General features: G+C 47.7%; 1 protein-coding gene across 6 annotated transcripts in view; it reads left to right on the top strand.

The window, feature by feature from the left end:
• Positions 1-338: 338 nt before the first annotated feature.
• Positions 339-18,399, top strand: part of WDFY2 (WD repeat and FYVE domain containing 2) — a 117,177-nt gene continuing 99,116 nt past the window's right edge. For 4 of the 6 annotated variants that reach the window (XR_016439058.1, XR_016439056.1, XR_016439052.1 and 1 more), the window contains exon 1: positions 339-540. Coding sequence is in view for 1 of the 6 variants with exons in the window: in XM_090026676.1 (XP_089882802.1) it covers positions 404-540 (137 nt within the window). In the remaining 5 variants the exon portion in view is untranslated. The remainder of the gene's footprint in view (positions 541-18,399) is intronic. The other 2 variants (XM_090026693.1, XM_090026692.1) reach the window with 2 other exon arrangements.

Genomic DNA, 18,399 nt, shown 5'->3' on the forward strand with positions numbered 1-18,399 from the left:
GTCCCATCTCTTATGGCGGGGGCTCAGCTCCCCCTTAATTCTTACCCTGACCGGGAACACCAAAGCTACTCATCTTCCCCAGCGGCCCTGGAGGGAAAAGCCGCTGCCTGCAGCAGGGGGCGGGGCTGGACTCGGACCCACCCCTCCCAGCGGGAACTTCCCCGGGGCTCCCCCCGCGCCTGCGCATAAGCCACTCAAACGTTCCAAGCCCCCCGGGATAGAGGTGGGGGGGCGTGGGTTAGATCTGAGCATGCGTGGTGGAAGGGGCGGGGCTCCCGGCAGCGTCGCTGCCCCATTGGGCCGGCCGGGTGGGCGGGGTATACGCCGCGCTGCAGGAGGCCGCCCTAGCACTGGGCGCAGCAAAGCAGCTGTCGTCGCCGCTGGTCCTCGCCCGTTGTCGCCCATGGCTGCCGAGCCGCAGCCCCAGGCGCTGACCCGCAAGCCCGTCCTGCTGGGCGCGGTGGAGGGCTCGCACGAGGTGGTGAACATGGCAGCGATCGTGCCCAAGGAGGACGGCGTCATCAGCGTCTCCGAGGACAGGTACCGGCGCCGGGCGTGTGCAGGTCCCGGCGCTGCCCTAGCCGGCCCGTGGTGCGGTGCGAGAGCAGAGGCCGCGCGGGAAAAAGAAGCGTTTTATCGTGGCTCCTCTCGGACGCGTCGCGCGTCAGCCCCAATCCCGACCCTGCCTCGGCTGGTGCAGTTGCTGAAGCCTCTGCAGCCTTGTTATGCTCAGCCGGGTGCAGGTGGCTGGGGGGAACTCGGGTCCTATACCCTCCCCCCCCCCCACACACACACACGCACGCAGTGGGTGAGGGGAAACCTGATAAAAGCAGTAGTCTGCCTGCAGGAGTTAAGGCTTAAAGCCCAGAGGAGGGCACTGAGGGTGATGGGCAGCATGGAGGGGCTTCCACAAGGGGACTGCAGAGGGACGCCCAGTCTGTTTAGCAGAGTTGCTTGAAAGAAGGGTGCCACGGGGCTTTCCAAAATACTCACTGGGGAGGAGAAAGTAAAAAAGGAATTTATTGTTGGTTCTCTTGCGCAAGATGAGAACTAGGGGTCACCAAATGAAACAACCAGGTAGTAAGTTTAAAACTAACAAAAAAGTTCTTTTTCATACAGCGTGTCATGGAAGGGTGGGATTCGTTGCCATGAGTTCCCACTGTGGTGGTAACTGATGGTGTAGCCAGATTCAAAAAGGGATTGCACAAATTCTTGGTGGAAAGCGATATCCATAGCTATTGAGCATGGGGGTTGAGGAGCTGAATCGGAGCTTGTTAGACTTTTAATGCTGGAGGCTGCAAGAGAGAGGGACAGCAGGGCAAACTCCCCCTCCCCCGTCATATTCAGTTCTCTCTCCCTTCCGTCATCCACTCTCTACCACTCCGTCATCTGGGTGAGTTAAGGACATGACCTCTGAATCAGAACTTCCTAGACCTGAAATGCTGGAGACTGCAAGTGAGAGAGGAATGGGGGGACCCTGGTTATACCTAGGGAAACAGATAGCTGTATTGGTCTACAAGCAAAAGGAATCAGAATTCTAGGTCGAGGTGATTTATCTTTTATTAGACCAACTAGATACCTGCAACAAAAAAAAGTCTTTATTTGCATGCTTTTAGGCACACTCAAAATATATCACCTCAACTCCAAGTTCTGATTCCTTGTCATACCAGGTCACACTCCCTCGCACCACCTGTAGTGTGTAACACAAGCTACTGGGCAAGATGGACCTATGGTCTGATCCAGCAAATGGCAATTCTTATGCTTTTGTTTTATTTCAGTTGGTGCATGTCCTCCTGCAGGTGAAATTAAAAAAAAAAAAAAAAGCAAAGCATCTTGCTAAAGATGTGCTGTCCCTTAAAATGAAAGTTATCTTAGTCTGAACTGGAGACCATGAAATGGCCATTCCATGTAGCATCACTCAAGTAGAAATCGTGTGCCTAAGAAAGATGCTTCAGGGTTGCCAAGTTAGCATGCCAGCCTTTGAGACTGATCAGATACTTTCTGCAGAGCTTATTAGCTCAATGTGGTCACTAAAGAGTATCTGCTTGTATTTGGGTACTACCATTCTGCAAACTAGTGCTTTTATTTTGTGTCTTGAAGCCAGAAACTATATTATAATAAGGACTATGTCAGATGCACAAACCATGCAAAATGTAATATACATTCATTTAAGTGCTCAGCTACAGTAAGCTTTAGTATCTGGCATGAAGACAAAAGCCCCTTGCTTATGGTGACTGATGGAACTGATAGAGACAGAAAATGTCATATTTGCTTTGAGAATCATCATGGCCAAAATCTGCTGTCATCCAGGTTGAGTATAGTTGGATAACAGGCTCGGTCAATGGTAATTGGCTAGAATAATTATACTTGATCTGTAAGAAAGTACTTCTCAAACATTAATTCCATTAATTTTTAATAGAAAGAAATGTAATATACTCTCCCCTTAACAAGGAGGGTGAAGCATCTATTTTTTTTCTTGTATTACTGCTTAACCTATGCAAGGCATGAAGAATAGTAACCTGACCCTGTGGGGTAGTTTCTATGCAGGGAAGTAGTCAGCATTGGTTCTCTCTTAGCTGCACTAATAATTGAGACTGTGGCCTGAATGAGCCCGTAGCAAAACAGAAATCTGCAGATTCTTGTCAAGATATCTAGTACTTTAATTGGCATAGCAAAAGACAATGAAGCCTGCCTATTGCTAGTGAGTTGTTGGCAATACAGGCTGGATTTAGGGAAATTAGACATGACTTAATTTGGAAACCTCCAGCTTCTAACTATCTTTTGTTTCAAGTGACTAAGAAAACCGGTTCACAATCCTTGGGTGTTTACGTCTTTGAAATCCTTCAGGCAATTTTCCTGCAGTTAGTACTTTAGATAGAAGATGATTTATATAAGTAGGCACTGATGTCTGGATTTGTAGTGGCAGTAGTGTTTTGTTTCAGTAGTTAACCTCTTTCCAACAAACTTGTTTTGAATTTTATTTGGAGGGAATAGTGAATTGGGAGGAGGACTTGAAGCCTTTTGGCTATTCCAAAGCAAGACCCTGGCTTGGGAAAGCTCCGAGTGATATAACTGCTTTTTCATAGATGCTAGGGTTGGAAGGGACCTCAACAAATCATCAAGTCTGACCTCCTGCTAGGCAGAAAAGAGTGCTAGGGTCATATGACCCCAGCCAGATGCCTATTCTATTTTGTTGCTTTTAAAAACACATCTGCACTGCCTTTTATTATCTTAGTGTACTGACAGGTACAGCCTAATTTACAGGGATGATGAGATCTAATCCCAACAATCACAATTCCTGCCATGCCATACGTGTATGGCAAGATGGGGGTCCAATCTCCAATCCCAAAAATCCCACAACTGCACCCAACTTGACAGTGAAGGGGAAGCCCAGAATCATGATCTTGGGCTCCCCTTGCACCAACAAGTTGAAAGCCAAGTAGCTGACAATCAGCTGATTGTTGGCTAGTCCTGAACTGGCCCCAGTGTGGTTCCTACCAGCCAACAATTAGACCACACTGGGGCTCAAACCAGCCCTGGTGCAGAACCAGAGCCATGTGACCATCAGTTGATCGCCAGCTAGATCTGGGTCTGTACCAGGGCTGGTTTGAGCCTGATACAGTCGTGGGTCCAACTGACAATTGGTGATTTCTTACTGGTGGTGACCAAACCGGGGCCAGCTGGAAACCCCAGTGTGGTCTACCCCTGCCACACATTCAACTTAAAGCTCAGTGGAAACCAGCCACAAAATTACTACAAGTCTTGAGTACATTTCTGTGTACAAAATTATTATGTACTTCCTGGGTTGGTTGGTTTGTTTGTGTTCTGCACCATTCATTGTATGAAAGTATAGCTGGGTTACTATTTAAGATGTGATTAACTGGCTAATTGCATCTTAAGTTTAGCATCTGCAAGAGGCCTTATTAAGGTTCTAGGAGGTGCTAGTAAAAGGGAGGCTAGGGGACAGTGATCATGAAATGATCCAGTTCGCTATTCAGAGAAGGGTGGGGAGGGTAACTAGCACAGCGCAATTGCTTGACGTTAGGAAAGCCAACTGCGATGTGCTCAGGGCAGTAGTAAGGGAGGCACTCAGACCTCAGAGGGTAGCTAGTATGAGGGTCTAGGAAAGGTGGTCCTTCCTCAAGGAGGCTATCCTTGGGGCGCAGCAGGATGCAATTCCTCTACTCAGGAAGGCAGGAAAAGGGTCCAAGAAACCTTCATGGCTGAGCATGGATATCCAGGCTGGCCTGAAGGCAAAGAAAAAAGCGTATTGGTGATGGGAGCAGGGACAAAGGAGGAGTACACCTCCCCGACCCGAGCTTGTAGGGAGGCTAAAACAACACTGGAGCTTAGATTAGCTTCTGGGATAAAGGAAAATGAAAAGTCCTTCTTCAAGTATATAGGTAGCAAGAAGAAGTCTCCGGGTAACACTGGACCCCTGCAAGGCAGGGCAGTTGGTGACGGACGCGTGAGAGAAGGCAGAACTCTTCAACAAGTTCTTTGCCTCTGTGTTCCTGTCTGCTGACAATGGGGTGCTCTTGGGAGATAGCGTAGAGAGGCCCAGGAAGGATGCGAGTCCCCTGACTGTTAGTTCAGACCTAGTTAAGGACTACCTGGAAGGCTTAGATGTGTCCAAGTTGGCGGGCCTGGATGACCTTCATCTGCGGGTGCTGAGGGAATTGGCTGGTGTCATTGCAGAGCCATTGGCATGGCTGTTCGAGGATTCCTGGTGCTCGGGTCAAGTCCCTGAGGACTGGAAAAGGGCCAATGTGGTCTCTATTTTCAAGAAGGGGAGGAAGGAAGAGCCTGGCAACTACAGGCCAGTCAGCTTCACTTCTTTCCTGGGGAAGGTCTTTTGGAAAAAATTATCAAGGGCCACATTTGTGAGAGCCCTGCAGGGGAAGTGATGTTGAGGGGTAACCAGCATAGGTTCGTGCAAGGCCGATCCTGCCTGACTAACCTGGTCTCTTTCTATGACCAGGTAACAAAGAGCTGAGATGGGAAGGAGGAAGTCAATGTCATCTTGGACTTCCAGAAGGCCTTCGACACAGTGTCCCACCCAATTCTGGTGGGCAAGCCAAGGGACTGCAGCACTGACGAATGCACGGTCACATGGTGGCAAACTGGCTCCAGGGGCACACCCAGAGTGTGATGGTGGACAGGTCGATGTCGAGCTGGGAGTGGGTGGGCAGCGGAGTCCCCCAGGGCTCGGTCCTTGGGCCAGTGCTGTTCAACATCTTCATTAGCGACCTGGACGAGGGTGTGGAGAGCACCCTGTTCAAGTTCGCTGATGACACCAAGCTGTGGAGTAAAGTGAATACACCGGCAGGCAGGGACTGCATCCCAGCAGACCTGGATAGGTTAGAGAAGTGGGCGGATCTGAACAGGATGTGGTTCAACAAGGACAAGTGCAGAGGGCTGCACCTGGGGAGAGGGAACCAGCATTATGGTTATAGGTTGGGGGATGACCCTCTCAGCAGCACAGAGGCAGAGAGGGATCTTGGAGTCATGAATGACTCCAGGATGAATATGAGTCGCCAATGCGACAAAGCAATAGGCAAAGCCAACCGCACCCTGTCCTGCATCAACAGGGGCATCACTAACAGGTCCAGAGAGGTCGTGCTCCCCCTCTATGCGGTGCTGGTCAGGCTGCAGCTGGAGTACTGTGTCCAGTTCTGGGCGCTGCCCTTCAAGAAGGATGTGGAGAACCTGGAGAGGGTCCAGAGGAGGCCACTCATATGGTTGGGGGCTTCCATGGCCAGCCCTATGAGAAGAGGCTGAAGGACCTGAATCTCTTTAGTCTCCACAAGAGGAGACTGAGGGGGTATCTTGTGGCTGCCTACAACTTTATCAGGGGCCAGCAGCAGGGGCTCGGGGAAAGTCTGTTCACCAAGGCCCCCCTTGGAGTCACCAGGAACAATGGCCACAAGCTGAGGGAGGATAGGTTTAGGTTAGATGTTAGGAAGAACTACTTTGCTGTAAGGGTGGCCAGAGCCTGGAATAGGCTCCCCAGAGAGGTGGTGCTCTCACCTTCCCTGGAAACCTTCAAGAGGAGACTGGATGGGTACCTGGCTGGGGTCTTATGACCCCTGCCACCCCCAGTGCTCCTTCCTGTCTATGGCAGGGGGTCAGGCTCTGATCTGTCTAGGTCCCTTCCAACTCATTGATTCTATGGTTCATTCTGTATTGGCCTCTAAATAAAGAGATTTCTTAAATAACTCTGACAGTGATTTTAAAAAAACACATAGCCAAAAAAGCCTTATATTGGACGTGGAGAGCCATTTGTCTCTCTTCTAACTAATGAATGATGCGTAATCAGCTGATGTGACAAATTTGTTCTATGTATTGCTTATGTGAGATGCTTTGCAACTTTTGTGAAATTAAAGCAGGGGTTGGCAACCTATGGCCCATGGGCTGGATCTGGCCCACAGAGCCTGTGGATCCAGCCCACAGTCTTCAGTAGTGTTCAGTGGCTGGGGACTCTCATTGTACCACATTAGTCAGCCACTTGGAGCCTCTGGCAGGGTGGGCAGGGGTTGAGAATCTCATTTGCTATGCCACAGTTGAGTGGCACAGGCTTCAGTGATGGTGGCTGGGTCTTTCTCCCCATTAGTGTTAATGCCTGCCTGCCTCTGAAAAGATCTGGGTCATTCTGCCCCACCCTGAGTAGTTGCTTGTGTTCAAGTGTAGAATAGCGATCTGTGGTCAGTGGGTTTCAGTGTAGTACCCATATTTGAGGCACAAAGGAACAAATGTCCAACTCTTCTTTACCTGAAGTAGTAAATACACCTGTTCAGGCAGGTGAAAGTGGTAGGAGTGGCAAAATTAGTTATCTAGGAATGTTTTAATGCATCCAAGCGAAGATCTAAGAACAAGATTACAGTACAAGCTTTCTTCTGCATTGCCCTGCCAGGCAACAAGCTGCTGGATCTAACAACTGCCTAAGTCTAAACAGGTAAAAGTCTGAGTCAGGCATGGCTTGGTTGGTGAGATGCCAGAGCTTTGACTCTTAGTGCGAAATGATTGGCACTGGATGGTGTGATGGTAAAGGTGGTAACTGGTGCCTTGGAATCTGCTTTCGTGGCTTAGAAAAGTAGGGCTGGAATGGACCTCGGGAGGTTGTCTGATTTGTTTCCTTACATGGGACAGGATCATCCATGTCAATATCACCTTGTCCAATTGCCTATTTTGTTTCCAAAGATGAAGATTCTACAGCCTCCGTAGGTAACCTGTTCTAGGTAATTTCTCTTGTTAAACATCTTCAACTGCTGTTAGCATAGTGGTGGGACATGTTTAGAAATTAGCTGCTATAGACAACTTTGCTGATTTTCATAATTGTGAACTCTCTGAACTGTGCTTTGTATAAAAAGAAGTCCTGTACCTTAAGCTCCCACATCTGATGTTGAAAAATGTAGATCATACAGTCAAGAATTACATCCCCCTGTACTGTTGTTGGAGTGCAACCGAACAGATGCTTTCATCTGTAACTGAATTATCAACCCTCTGCATCTCCTGTCTCTTTGGTGTATGCATTTAAAGTAGTGCTGGAACCCAAAAGAATACTGCTAATTTTTTAGTTACCTTAGAATCATAGAAAAGTAGGGTTGGAAGGGACTTCTTGAGGTCATGTAGTCCAACCAGTTGCTCAAGGCAGGATCATCCCTGGCTAAATCACCCTAGTCGAGTGTCTGTCTAACCTCCTCTTGAAAACTCCTAGAGATGGACAACTTCTAGGTTGTCTGTTCCAGAGCTATTATATTATAATTTTATGCTGTAGATCAGCGATATTTTAAATTGGGATGGCAAAGGGGCATTCTTCCCTTCTTTTCTACTCCATTGTGTAGTCTGGTATTGCTAAAGACCCCAGCCTTGCTCTACAATTCATGGAGATTACAAGCAGCTGAGATCTGAGTTTAGACCACCTTTTTATTCCTAATTAATGAATTGCAAAGAATTAACTTGTACAGTTAAGTCTGTTTATCAGTTTGATATCCTGATTTAGCTTTTTAAATTTAAGTGTGCATGATACGAGTGTTAACACATTTATATGTGGCTTATTTTCTGTATATGCTAGCAGTTGTGATGGAGCTTGTAGGAAGAAATTGAGATTTCCATACCTTATTTCATCAGACTAATTTGGGGCTCTTTTTTAACATTCTTTTAAAGGCCTTTTTGAAGTACTAAGATTTTGATCTTCTAGCTCTTAAATATTTAGGAACTCTTATTCCTTGTACTTTCTTATCATACCCAGGAAATCAGACATACAGTGACAGGCTATATTGCCTGTACAAATCTATACCTGGGAAATATTGTCAGTGGAATTGGATGCTGTGTTCAGAGCAATAAGAGAGAATGAGCCAGGAGGCGTATTTTGCCTAAGCTTGAGACCTGAATGCATGTCTGCAGTCAAAATGATACTTACTAGTAAGCTGATTGGCTTGCAGCAAAAACTCAATAAGATGTCTGGCTCAAGTATAAGATCTGACTGACTGGTTGTCTGTTTGTCTACTCTGTAGAAGCTTATATGCATTCACATTCTACTATTACAGCAAGCTAATAATTTATTTGCTCAGTGCTGTAGGTGTGGATGCTGCTTTACAGGTGAACAAAAATGGCAGCTCTTTGTCCTCAGGGACTTTTAAAATAGGAATCTGCAGCTTGGTCATTAGTGGTGTGTGTTTACACACCTGCATATGCATGTTTAGAGAAGGACAGTATGAGGAACCTAGGGCTATAGATATAAAAGCTTATTGTTATGATTACATCTTTGAGTTTCTTTGGGACTTTCTTAAAACTAAACTAACTTGCTGCAATACAACTTGATCAGTGTTTTGGAATAAGAACTGGGGTGGAGGTCAGTGGCAGAAGCCTGAGTACTGGAAAATGACTGGAGGGAGGGCAGGAGGCTCAATGGCTCAGAGGATCAGAAGATCTTCCAGATATTGAAGTCAACACAAGAAAAATAACTTCTCTATTGAAACGGGGATTAGCATGTGAGAGGTCCTGCTGAGTGTTTTGTTTGTGATTTTAAAATGATGCAGTTAAGTGACATGTTCTAGCATATCACATGATATTTTTTTATGCATGGACATTTGTTGAAGTACAGCCAGGTGAGTTGTTCAGTTTTGGTAATAAGCTAACAGCTCTCCAAAAGAGACACTGTAAGCTGTATTTGAATGCCAAAGTGCAAAGGATGCACAGCCCTTTCTCACTTCAGCTATCCTGTGGCTGTTGCATGGTGCAGATCAGTGCAGGTTTTCTCAGGGAAGCTCTTGTGCTTTGTGTTAAGTGAGTCTTCTACTTGACTTAAAGTTCTGGTGCAGGGGTGGATGGGTGGGTGTGCAGTGAGGGCATGGCCTGGGCCTCTGAATGGCCATCTGGGGCGCCAGGGTGGGGGAAGTATCTTAGTCTGTTTTGTTTTAACCTCCTGTGTGAGGTTTAGGGATTATCCTTTGGCTGTGTGTGGATAGCTCTACTGTCATCTTGAAAGGTAAATAACTACTTGATGTAACCGTCACCTGATTAGTCCAGCTTAAGGCAGCTTTATTTTAGATTGGCCATTAAATAGTTGCATGCACCAACCCTGAATTTCCTGTGAATCTCATTTTTGACTGTCCCTCTCTTCCCGAGCACAACCTCTCTGGCCTCTTCTTTACTGTAATTAGGGCTGCTTACACAGCCCTAAAAAGCATATCTTAGACCTCTGTCACACTCCTGCCGTGGCGCCTTTCATCCTTGGTGAAGCTAGCTGGGAACTCAAATCTTTGTCTCCCTGACATTAATAGTGGGAAACCACCTCTTTCCCCTCCTCACTCAGACACTGGCTAGATATGGTAGGATGCTTTATTTTACCTGTGTGTCTTCAGAGGCATTGGGGTGGCACTGACCTGGGGGTAGAGGGGATAGAATTGATCCCATCTGGCTCCAGGCCTATTTGTCCTGCACCCACTGCTAGGAGCGCTAGATGGAACAGGCAGGGTCTCCACAGAGACTGGCTGGGACCTTCACAGGCAGGGCATGCTCAGCCTGGCAAGTGGGATGAGGCCATGGTGTCTGGGAGGGGAATGGCCAGGGCCAGGGTTGTGGGGCTGGAGCGCGAGGCTGGGACCTGTAGCAGAGCCATGATCTGTTCCCTGCACCGCCTGCAGTGGGCACCAGTTCTGCAGGCAGGAACATGTGGGTATCAGATTGCAGCTCAGCCCCATCCCCTGTACTGACACTGCTTCCTGCTCACCCAAGTCCCTGTCTCATCCATTCGGCCAAGCGCACCCTACCTGTGGGGGTCCTGGCCAGTCTCTGTGGAGAACCTGCCTGCCTGCTCTGTCCAGCACCACTGGCAGTGGGTACAGGGTGGATGGGCCAGGGTGTCTGGGCAGTGAGGCTGGGTCTGGCGGTGGCAGTGACATTGATAGCAGCAGCCTGAAGGAGCCACAGTAACCAGGACTGCTGGGAAGCTGAGTCTGGCTGCCACTGTGTGAGTGGGGTTGGCGGGATCGGCCTCACTGGGCTGCCCCCCTGCCTCTGGACCAGATGGGGCCAAGGGACCTGCCATGGGCCAGATAGAATCCTTTGGCAGGTTGGATTCAGCCCACTGGTCGTATTTTACCCAACCCTCCTCTAAACCTGTCCGAAGATGCTGGATACTTCCCTCAGGCTGGTCTGTTATGGTAGAAACCAACTGGAGAATGCCACATATGATGAACACAAAATAGAAAGCTGCCTCTGGACTGCTTTCCTTTGCAAGGAAGTCCTATACTGTGAATTCCCATATCTGATCCTGGTCTTGTTTGGGCTCAGTGGGCCAAGAACCAATTTCCAGTAGGCTTTCTGGCACCTTAGAGTGGTTACACTGTTGGCTTTGAGTTAAGTAATTTTTAGAAGGGAGAAGAACGAGCAGCTTGTTCATTGGGCCAGGTTCTTCCTGTGTTTCTTTAGCAGCACCCCTTCCAAAAATTTGCGCCCCCCCCCAGCAATCTACGCATAAGTTCCCCAGCAACTGTTTCCATGCGCGTGGTAATATATGCTTCTAAGCATATATTATATTACTAATATAACTACTTCTAAGTGGCAGAGCAAAGTGCTCCAAAATGAAATGCAGCGTTGGCTATGTAAACCTCTATTCACAGCTGCCACAATCCTTCAAGGGAAAGTAGCTTTTTCTTCAAGTGTCTCCTTAAAGGTAGAGCAAAGAAACAGGAGAGAAGATGGCTGAGTGAAATGCGAGCAAGTTGTTCCTGTGCCTTGAAGCTCAAAAGTGTTTATGAACAAAAGGCACTACCCTAAGGAAAGGAACTGGTCCTGGCAGAAAACCTCTGCACTATTGCCTTCTATTCAGAGTAATCTCTGGAAAAAATCCTGGGAGATGATTTATTTGTAAAAGCCACTTGAAAGCTTTGGCTATTTTTCCGTATACACAATACATGCTTTTTAAGCTAGGGGCCCTTTCATCCATGTATCCAACTTTTTTTGCAGCCAAATGGAATGCACATGCCCACACACTGGTTCAGTCAGATCTGCTGCAGTGTCCATGGTAGCCTTGCTTAGGCAAAATTAGGTGTGATAATAATGCAGCTGTTTTCATACTGTCATACATGGGAAAGGATCTTGGATTTAGCTATTTCCCTAACTATTAACAAAGCTTATGGCAGAGAATGATCGCATCCTTTAATTTTTCCATGGCTAAACATTGAAACACAGTGCCTTGCTGATCACCCTAGATGTGCTGTTCTCAGATTAAGCTACTATTCACTTTCTAGAGCACTTTTAGCACTTGTTTAAACATAGGGGATGCATTTACATGTGCACTTTACTGCAGAGTTGACCAATTAGCTCCACAGTAAAAGGTTGCCATCTACATATGCACCCATATTAGGGTACAGTAAATTGACTGACTCCTCTGTAGGATAGTACTGTCCTATGGCGGAATAATTTATACCACCACGACGCATGTGTGGATGGTAACCAGGGCTGGCTGTGGCATGAAGGTGCCACAGTGCAGGGCTTGCTTGCCAGCTAGCCCCTGCACTGTAGCAGCCTTATGCCCCAATCAGCTCCTCTGCTGACCAATACTGGAGCCTGGGGCTGCCCCCCCCTCCTCCTCCACAATCCCCTTCTAGTTGGGGCTGCTTCACCTCAGCTTGAGTTGATGCAGTCCTGGGTGCACATGTAAACACTTCAGTTGGGAGCAGCTGACTCTGGTGCAAACTGTGCCAGAGTTTATTACCTTGGGGGTAATTGTATGTGTAGATGCACCCAGGGGGCACATCCACACATGCAAGCATGTGTGCTTGCAGCAGCTGAAATAGAAGTGGTGCAAATTTGAGCCGGGGCTTTTTGTCTTGGTGCATGTGCTCAGACATGCACTTTTTTGTGGAGCAAATTGTGCCACTTGGGGCAAAATAACCCTGCCTGGCTCCTCCCAGATCTGCAGCCAGGGGGAGCTAAAGCCTCGGGCCAGCACCTATGCTGTCCCCAGCAGTATAAAAAGCTGCCCTGTCCTAGCCTCATCCATACAAAAAGGTGCCTGGGCAAGCAGCTCAGGGCTCCTTGCTCTCAGGAGCTTCTGGGGCCTGGCCATTTGGTACCTGGGCACACTACCCCTTGTGCCAGCTGAACTGCTGCAGCAGCATCCCAAATCCATTTTTAAAAATACCCCCAAATCCATTTTTCTTCCACAGCACGCACGCGCACCCAGTTGGGTAATGCTTTATTGGCATATTTACAATGTTAAGGCAATTTGGAAGCCTACTGGTGTCTCTGTTGTCATGAAAAAATAAATTCTAAATATCTATGTGTTGATGTATGCTTTTGGTTTTCTTCACACATGATGGGTGTGTGATGGGGGATATGTTTGCAGGAAGGGGATGAGAAGGGATGTGGGGGAAGGTGGATGGGTGTGTGTGGAGGGATGTGGGTTGGTTGGTTGGTCTGTGGGTAGGTGTGGGGCAATTGCTGGGTGGGACTGTGGGTGTGGGGGACCTTGTGGGGGGGCTTCTCAGGACCAGTGGGTCCCCTGGCCCCTGTGGGATGCAGCCCCCCACACAGCACATGGAATGCCCCCAGCCCCTCTGCCCCAGCCCTGTAACTGATCTTTCACAGCAGCAGTGGGGGGACCATGTGTGAAGGCCAGTTGGGTCCTGCTGGCCCTGGGGCTGCTTCTGCTGCCCAGCTGGGCCGGTTTCATGGTGGCAGGACCCAGCGCAGCACATGAAGACTATGTGCTGGGCCCAGCCAAGTCCTGGGACCCCTCTGCACCCTGGCCAGGCCAGGCCAGGCCAGGCCCACAACAGCAAGACCCAGCGCAGCATGTGGTGCCCCCCGTGCCAGGTCCTGCCACCCGGCCAGGCCGTTCCTATAACAGCAGGATCTGGCCGAGTGCATGAGGACCATGGAGAGCCAAGCCTGGTCCTGGGGCTGTTGGTGCCACCGAGCCCAGTCCAGCTGGGTGAAACCAGCAGCCCCAGAGCCAGCAGGACCCAGCTTGGCTCCATGCAGTCCCCGTACATTGGGCTACGTTGGGTCCTGCCGCTATAGAAACAGCCTGGCCGGGTGGCAGAGCAGCCCCAAGGGCAGCAGGACCCAGCTGGGCCCGGCACATGGGGACCACATGCCTCTCTGGGTCTTGCTGCTATAGGCCCAGCCTGGCTGGGTGGCAGAGGGGCCACTGAGCCTAGCACACAGCATATAGACCCACAAGGCCGGCCACATGCCATGTCCCACCTCTGCCCCACTGTGCCTGCAGGGGGGTGAGGACCTGGCAAAGCCCCATGTGGCTCTCTAGTCTGGCTTGCACTGGAGTGGGTCACAGCTCCCGGAGGTGCAGCTACTGTGCACGCCTCCTAGAGCCATGCAACCCACTCTGGTGCAAAGCTGGACTAGCAAGCTGCACTGATCTGGGCTAGGTCCTTACCCCCTGCAGCCCCAGGGACATTCCCTTCCCCACCCCCCCCACACACACACATCCCCCTGCCCCCCTCTGCTTACTTTGGACAGCACTGGGAGCCGGGGGCAGCAGGAGCACCAAAGTGATGCTCTGGCCAAAACCAGAGCATCTTTTTTGGAGGACTGACTCCCTGCTGGCTCCAGGCACACTCTGGGACCTTGTCTTGCTCTGCTCTATTGCGGAGCAGAGAATTTTTTTGTTTTTTGGGTTTTTTTAGACCCCAGGGGTTTGAGGCGGGATAAGACGCATGTGCGCGCTCACCTGGATGTGCCCAGGGAGTCTAAGTCTAGTGTTTAAAGCATGGCTTTTTTTCTTCTGTATAGAAGAACATGGCAGGTCTACCACTTCTGTTCTACGTGGCAAGTTTTAGTGAGGTGTTGTAAATTATGTTAGGTGTAAGTGTCTATTTTTACCTTAAAGTGTTGTTAAAAAGGAAGAGCTAAGGGTTTCTTTCTTTCTTTTTTATTTATTTATTTATTTGTTTGTTTTTGGCCCAGCCTTATAGAGGAACATCAGTGAATAAACAACTTTGCAAGGCAGTATCTTCAGGTGGATTTATTGTATGTAGCAGGCTTTTTCAGCACTAATCTGTGGAGTTCTCTGCTATATGGAAAAGTCTGTTGTTACTCTTCTGAAGTGAGCACACTTACTACTTTTTACCAATCCAGTCTTCTAATTCATCATGGGTACAAATAATATCAATTTTGAGAGGGAAATTAATTGTTTAGGGTCAGAAGAGTGCATAAGCATGTGAGAGAATCTTCCTTGTGACTTAAGGTATGGTCTGCTTTGTCTTGTCTGTCCATTGCTTAGTGCAGATTTAATAATTCTAGCTTCAGTTCCTAATAATTTATAATTAAGTTATAATAACCAGGCACATGGTTACAGATGCACTAGGCATCTGACTGTAGTATTTAAAGATCTTATGGTAAACATTTTTTTTAATTCGCAGTAAATTCTGATCATGGTTTTGTGCTAGGATGTCTAACTTAGCTTGAAAGAAGATAAAGAATAGCCAAAATGTAACTGTAGTTGAACCAGGCTTATGCTTGACAGAAAAGGGAACTGAGGATACCTTTGTTGGCTAGAAATGAGGGTAGTGTTTTTTCTGGCAGGATACAGTTTTGATTCTTAGAATTGTGCCTAAGAGAAGTCTCGTGTTTGCCTTTATCCCTCTTCCTTCATTCAAACTATTTTGCAATTTGTAATGCACTGGACTTGGTGAGTGCTTAAAGGGGAAAAGGGAACCTTTCAGTTCTGCAGCTCCAGCACTGGTCTAATACAAAATAAGCCGAGGGAAGAATGATAACTAAACCTGGTTGTTAGATGCTTTCATTCTCTGCTTTTAAAGCTTTTTCAAGTGGCATGACAAAACTTTTGTAATAGTTAAGGAAATAGGCTGGAGTTTGCTTCCTTCCTTGCTTTGAACATTTTGTGCCAGCATATGGAATCTCATGCTTGTTTTCCTGTATATATCACTCACTTTCACTCGGTCCTTCTACAGGATAATCTCTTGGGTGTGTTCTTAGTTTTCTTTCCCATCCTACGTACAGTAAAACACCTCCTGAAGGGCATTTTTAAGTATGTTTTGGGATGCAGCACGGAGTGCTTTAATTAGTGTGGCTCACTAATTAAAAGTGCCCACACATCACATATCAGCATCCCCATACTGGAAAAATGGTGGTGGGGTGCTTTGAACTAAAGTTCATCGAATGTGTTTAAAGTTCAAAGTGCCCTGCTGCCTTTTTTTTTTTTTTTCTTTCCCCCCCAGAGTGGAGATGCATAGGGACACTGATGCTCGTGACACGGAAGACTGCCAGAGCATGGCGATTTTCATGCTCCAGCAGACCTAATTAATCGAGTATGCTCTCATGTGCTGGATTTCCAGCACATCAGACCAGGCTCCCTGCACATCTATAGAAACCTACTGATTTCAGCCTCCTTTCCAGCAGGCTTCACATCGGCTTCATGAACTGGGAAAGCTTTATCTTAAAGATGGATAGTAAGATGTTTTGCCTCCAGTGTTTATTGGAAGGCTGTTTCAGAATCTTGCTGGCCTGATGGTTTACTACTAATTTCCAGCCTAAAGTTGTTCATAATCAGTTTATACCTATTTGTGCATGTCCCAGCTAAGTAAGCATTTCAAGAATGACTGGGTTGAACATGTGAAAGCCTCTCCTATTTTAACCTAGATTACAAGTGGAACCAGACAGGTGGAATTTATGAAGATCTACATTTTGTGATACTACAAAAGTAAAGTTTTGGGGGTAGCCTACTTCATGCCATGTGAAGTTAACTAAAAGCATCTACAAGAAAGGATCCTCAGGATGGGATCACAGATTAGGGCAGATGTGCAGTAATCAAGCTTGTAAAGCTTGATTTCTGGTTTGCTTCTGTCTTCAGTGAATGTCAGAAAGAGTAGATGTTCTCTGGGAAATATCTGGAAGCTAGATTAGTGAGACACTTACAGTCACAGCTTTGGAGTTAATTAATGCTATGTCCCTTTTTCTGTTTTTATTGGCTAAGTATAGACATTCAGAAAACTCAAGCCTGAATTGATTCAGTCTTTGCAGATTAGTCTAATGTGCCTAGATTGAACTGAGAACAAAGTGAATAGACATTCATTTTTGATTCCAGAAATGAAGCCATGTTTCTTGCCTAAGCTACTGCAGATGTTGCAGGGTACTAGAACGAGCCCTCTCTTCCCTTCCGCAGTGGCCAGAAAGCTGGAGGGAAGCTGATCTGGGAGAAGGGTGGCTGCTGAGTGTGACTGTGGGGGTAAAGGGTTTAAACCCCCACCCTGGCCTGCAGGGACCCCTGCCAAGGTGTCTGGAGGGGAATGGGGGAAGCAGCCTTTGCCAGGTTTGCCTCTGAGTGGCAGGGGACATGGCCAGCTGGCAGCCTGCGCAACACCTCAGGTGAAGCAGGGGGAGGCGGAGGGTTTACTCCCTCTCCTTCCCTCCCTTCTCTGCTTGAGCCTGCTGTCCCATACCACCTCCACTCCACTGGGGAAAAAGTCTGGCAGGGCTCTACCCCCACCAGGCAGACCAGGCTGCATCCCCAGCCAGGGTTCCCCCAACCCCTACCCCCCCCCATACTCTTGTCAGCCAGCCCTCACTGCTCTGGCTAGAGAGCAGAAGGGTGGGGCCAGCCCTGCACTGCTTCAGCAGACTGCCCTGCCCAGCCCAGGGGTGCAAAGCATCCTGGGATGCTGGGGGACTGTAATTTAACTTGAACCAGGAAGGGGTCTGAGACAGAAGTTTCATAAACTGGTTTGACCTCAATCAGTTGAGTCTGATTCTGCATTCAGCCAGGTTTATCTTAAACTAGTTTTGAAACTGGTTTACGTGCACTGAACTTCTGTTCTGTTGCTGGTTTTGACCAATTTCTGATCACTTAAACTGGTTTATGTGTAACTTGTGTCCCTAACCATTAAGTGCAAGTAAGAGGCCCTGTGCCTTCACTCATCCTTAGGTGGACTCTTTCAGTTCTCCCACTTAAGTGGCTCTTGAACTTTTTAGACTCAAGACACTCCCTGTATATGAGGCACCCCTCGGAAAATGCCAACTCTTATTTTTCCATGGACAAAAAGAGTAAAAACCACTAGAGCAACGCTTTTCTTGCAAAGGACTCAAAACAACCACAACCAACAGGTCATAATGTTTTCGACACTGTGGATTCCCATTTGAAATCCCTGAGTTTATCCTGTGAATTGTATGTATGTGTTTGCACACCTAACAGCGCTAATATTGAATGCCACCCTGGTTGAGAATCATTAGTACAGACAGGTGAAATAAGTATGTTACTTCTAAGAGTATGGGAAGGGAGACTTAGCAGATTCAGATAAAACATGGTATAACTGTTTTGTCTGCTGTCTCCTGTAGTAAGCGGAAGGTAAATTGGAATAATTTACCATCTGTTTCATGCAGGGGCCAATCATTGAAGTGTAGATTCAGTTATGTGATAGAAGCAGCCTGCTGGAACTGTTAGGGTGGATCAGCTGGCACATTCACAAACGGTAAAGTTTTCCTCGTCTTTAAGATGGTATTATTGTTAATCTACATAGCCCCCAGACCCTAGTACACAGTGTATCATCCATTCTTACCTTTCAGGTCCAACTGAGTTGGACGCTTGTGGCGCTCTCTTGGAAGTCTGACCCAACGGCCTTCTTAAAATGAAAGGCTTTGCTTGATTTAGGGGGAAGACAAAATCACAAGAAAGACTTGTTTGGGGGCTTGTTTTGTTGTTTTTTGGGTTTTTTTGTTTGGTTGAGTTTTTTTAAAAGTCTTTCTGCCTGCATTACCTAAAAGATCTCCCACTGCTTCTCCTGACTCTGAGCAATTCTATGCATGAATCTCTTGGCTTCCCAGGTCCTTTTCTATCTAGATGAAAACTAGTTTTCTTAGTTTTGCCACCTTATACCAAATCATCACAGCCAGCAGTTCTGGATTCGTCCC

This window comes from Crocodylus siamensis, chromosome 1 (assembly GCF_052110815.1).
Source record: "Crocodylus siamensis isolate JL-2025a chromosome 1, ASM5211081v1, whole genome shotgun sequence".
Classification (NCBI taxonomy): domain Eukaryota; kingdom Metazoa; phylum Chordata; order Crocodylia; family Crocodylidae; genus Crocodylus; species Crocodylus siamensis.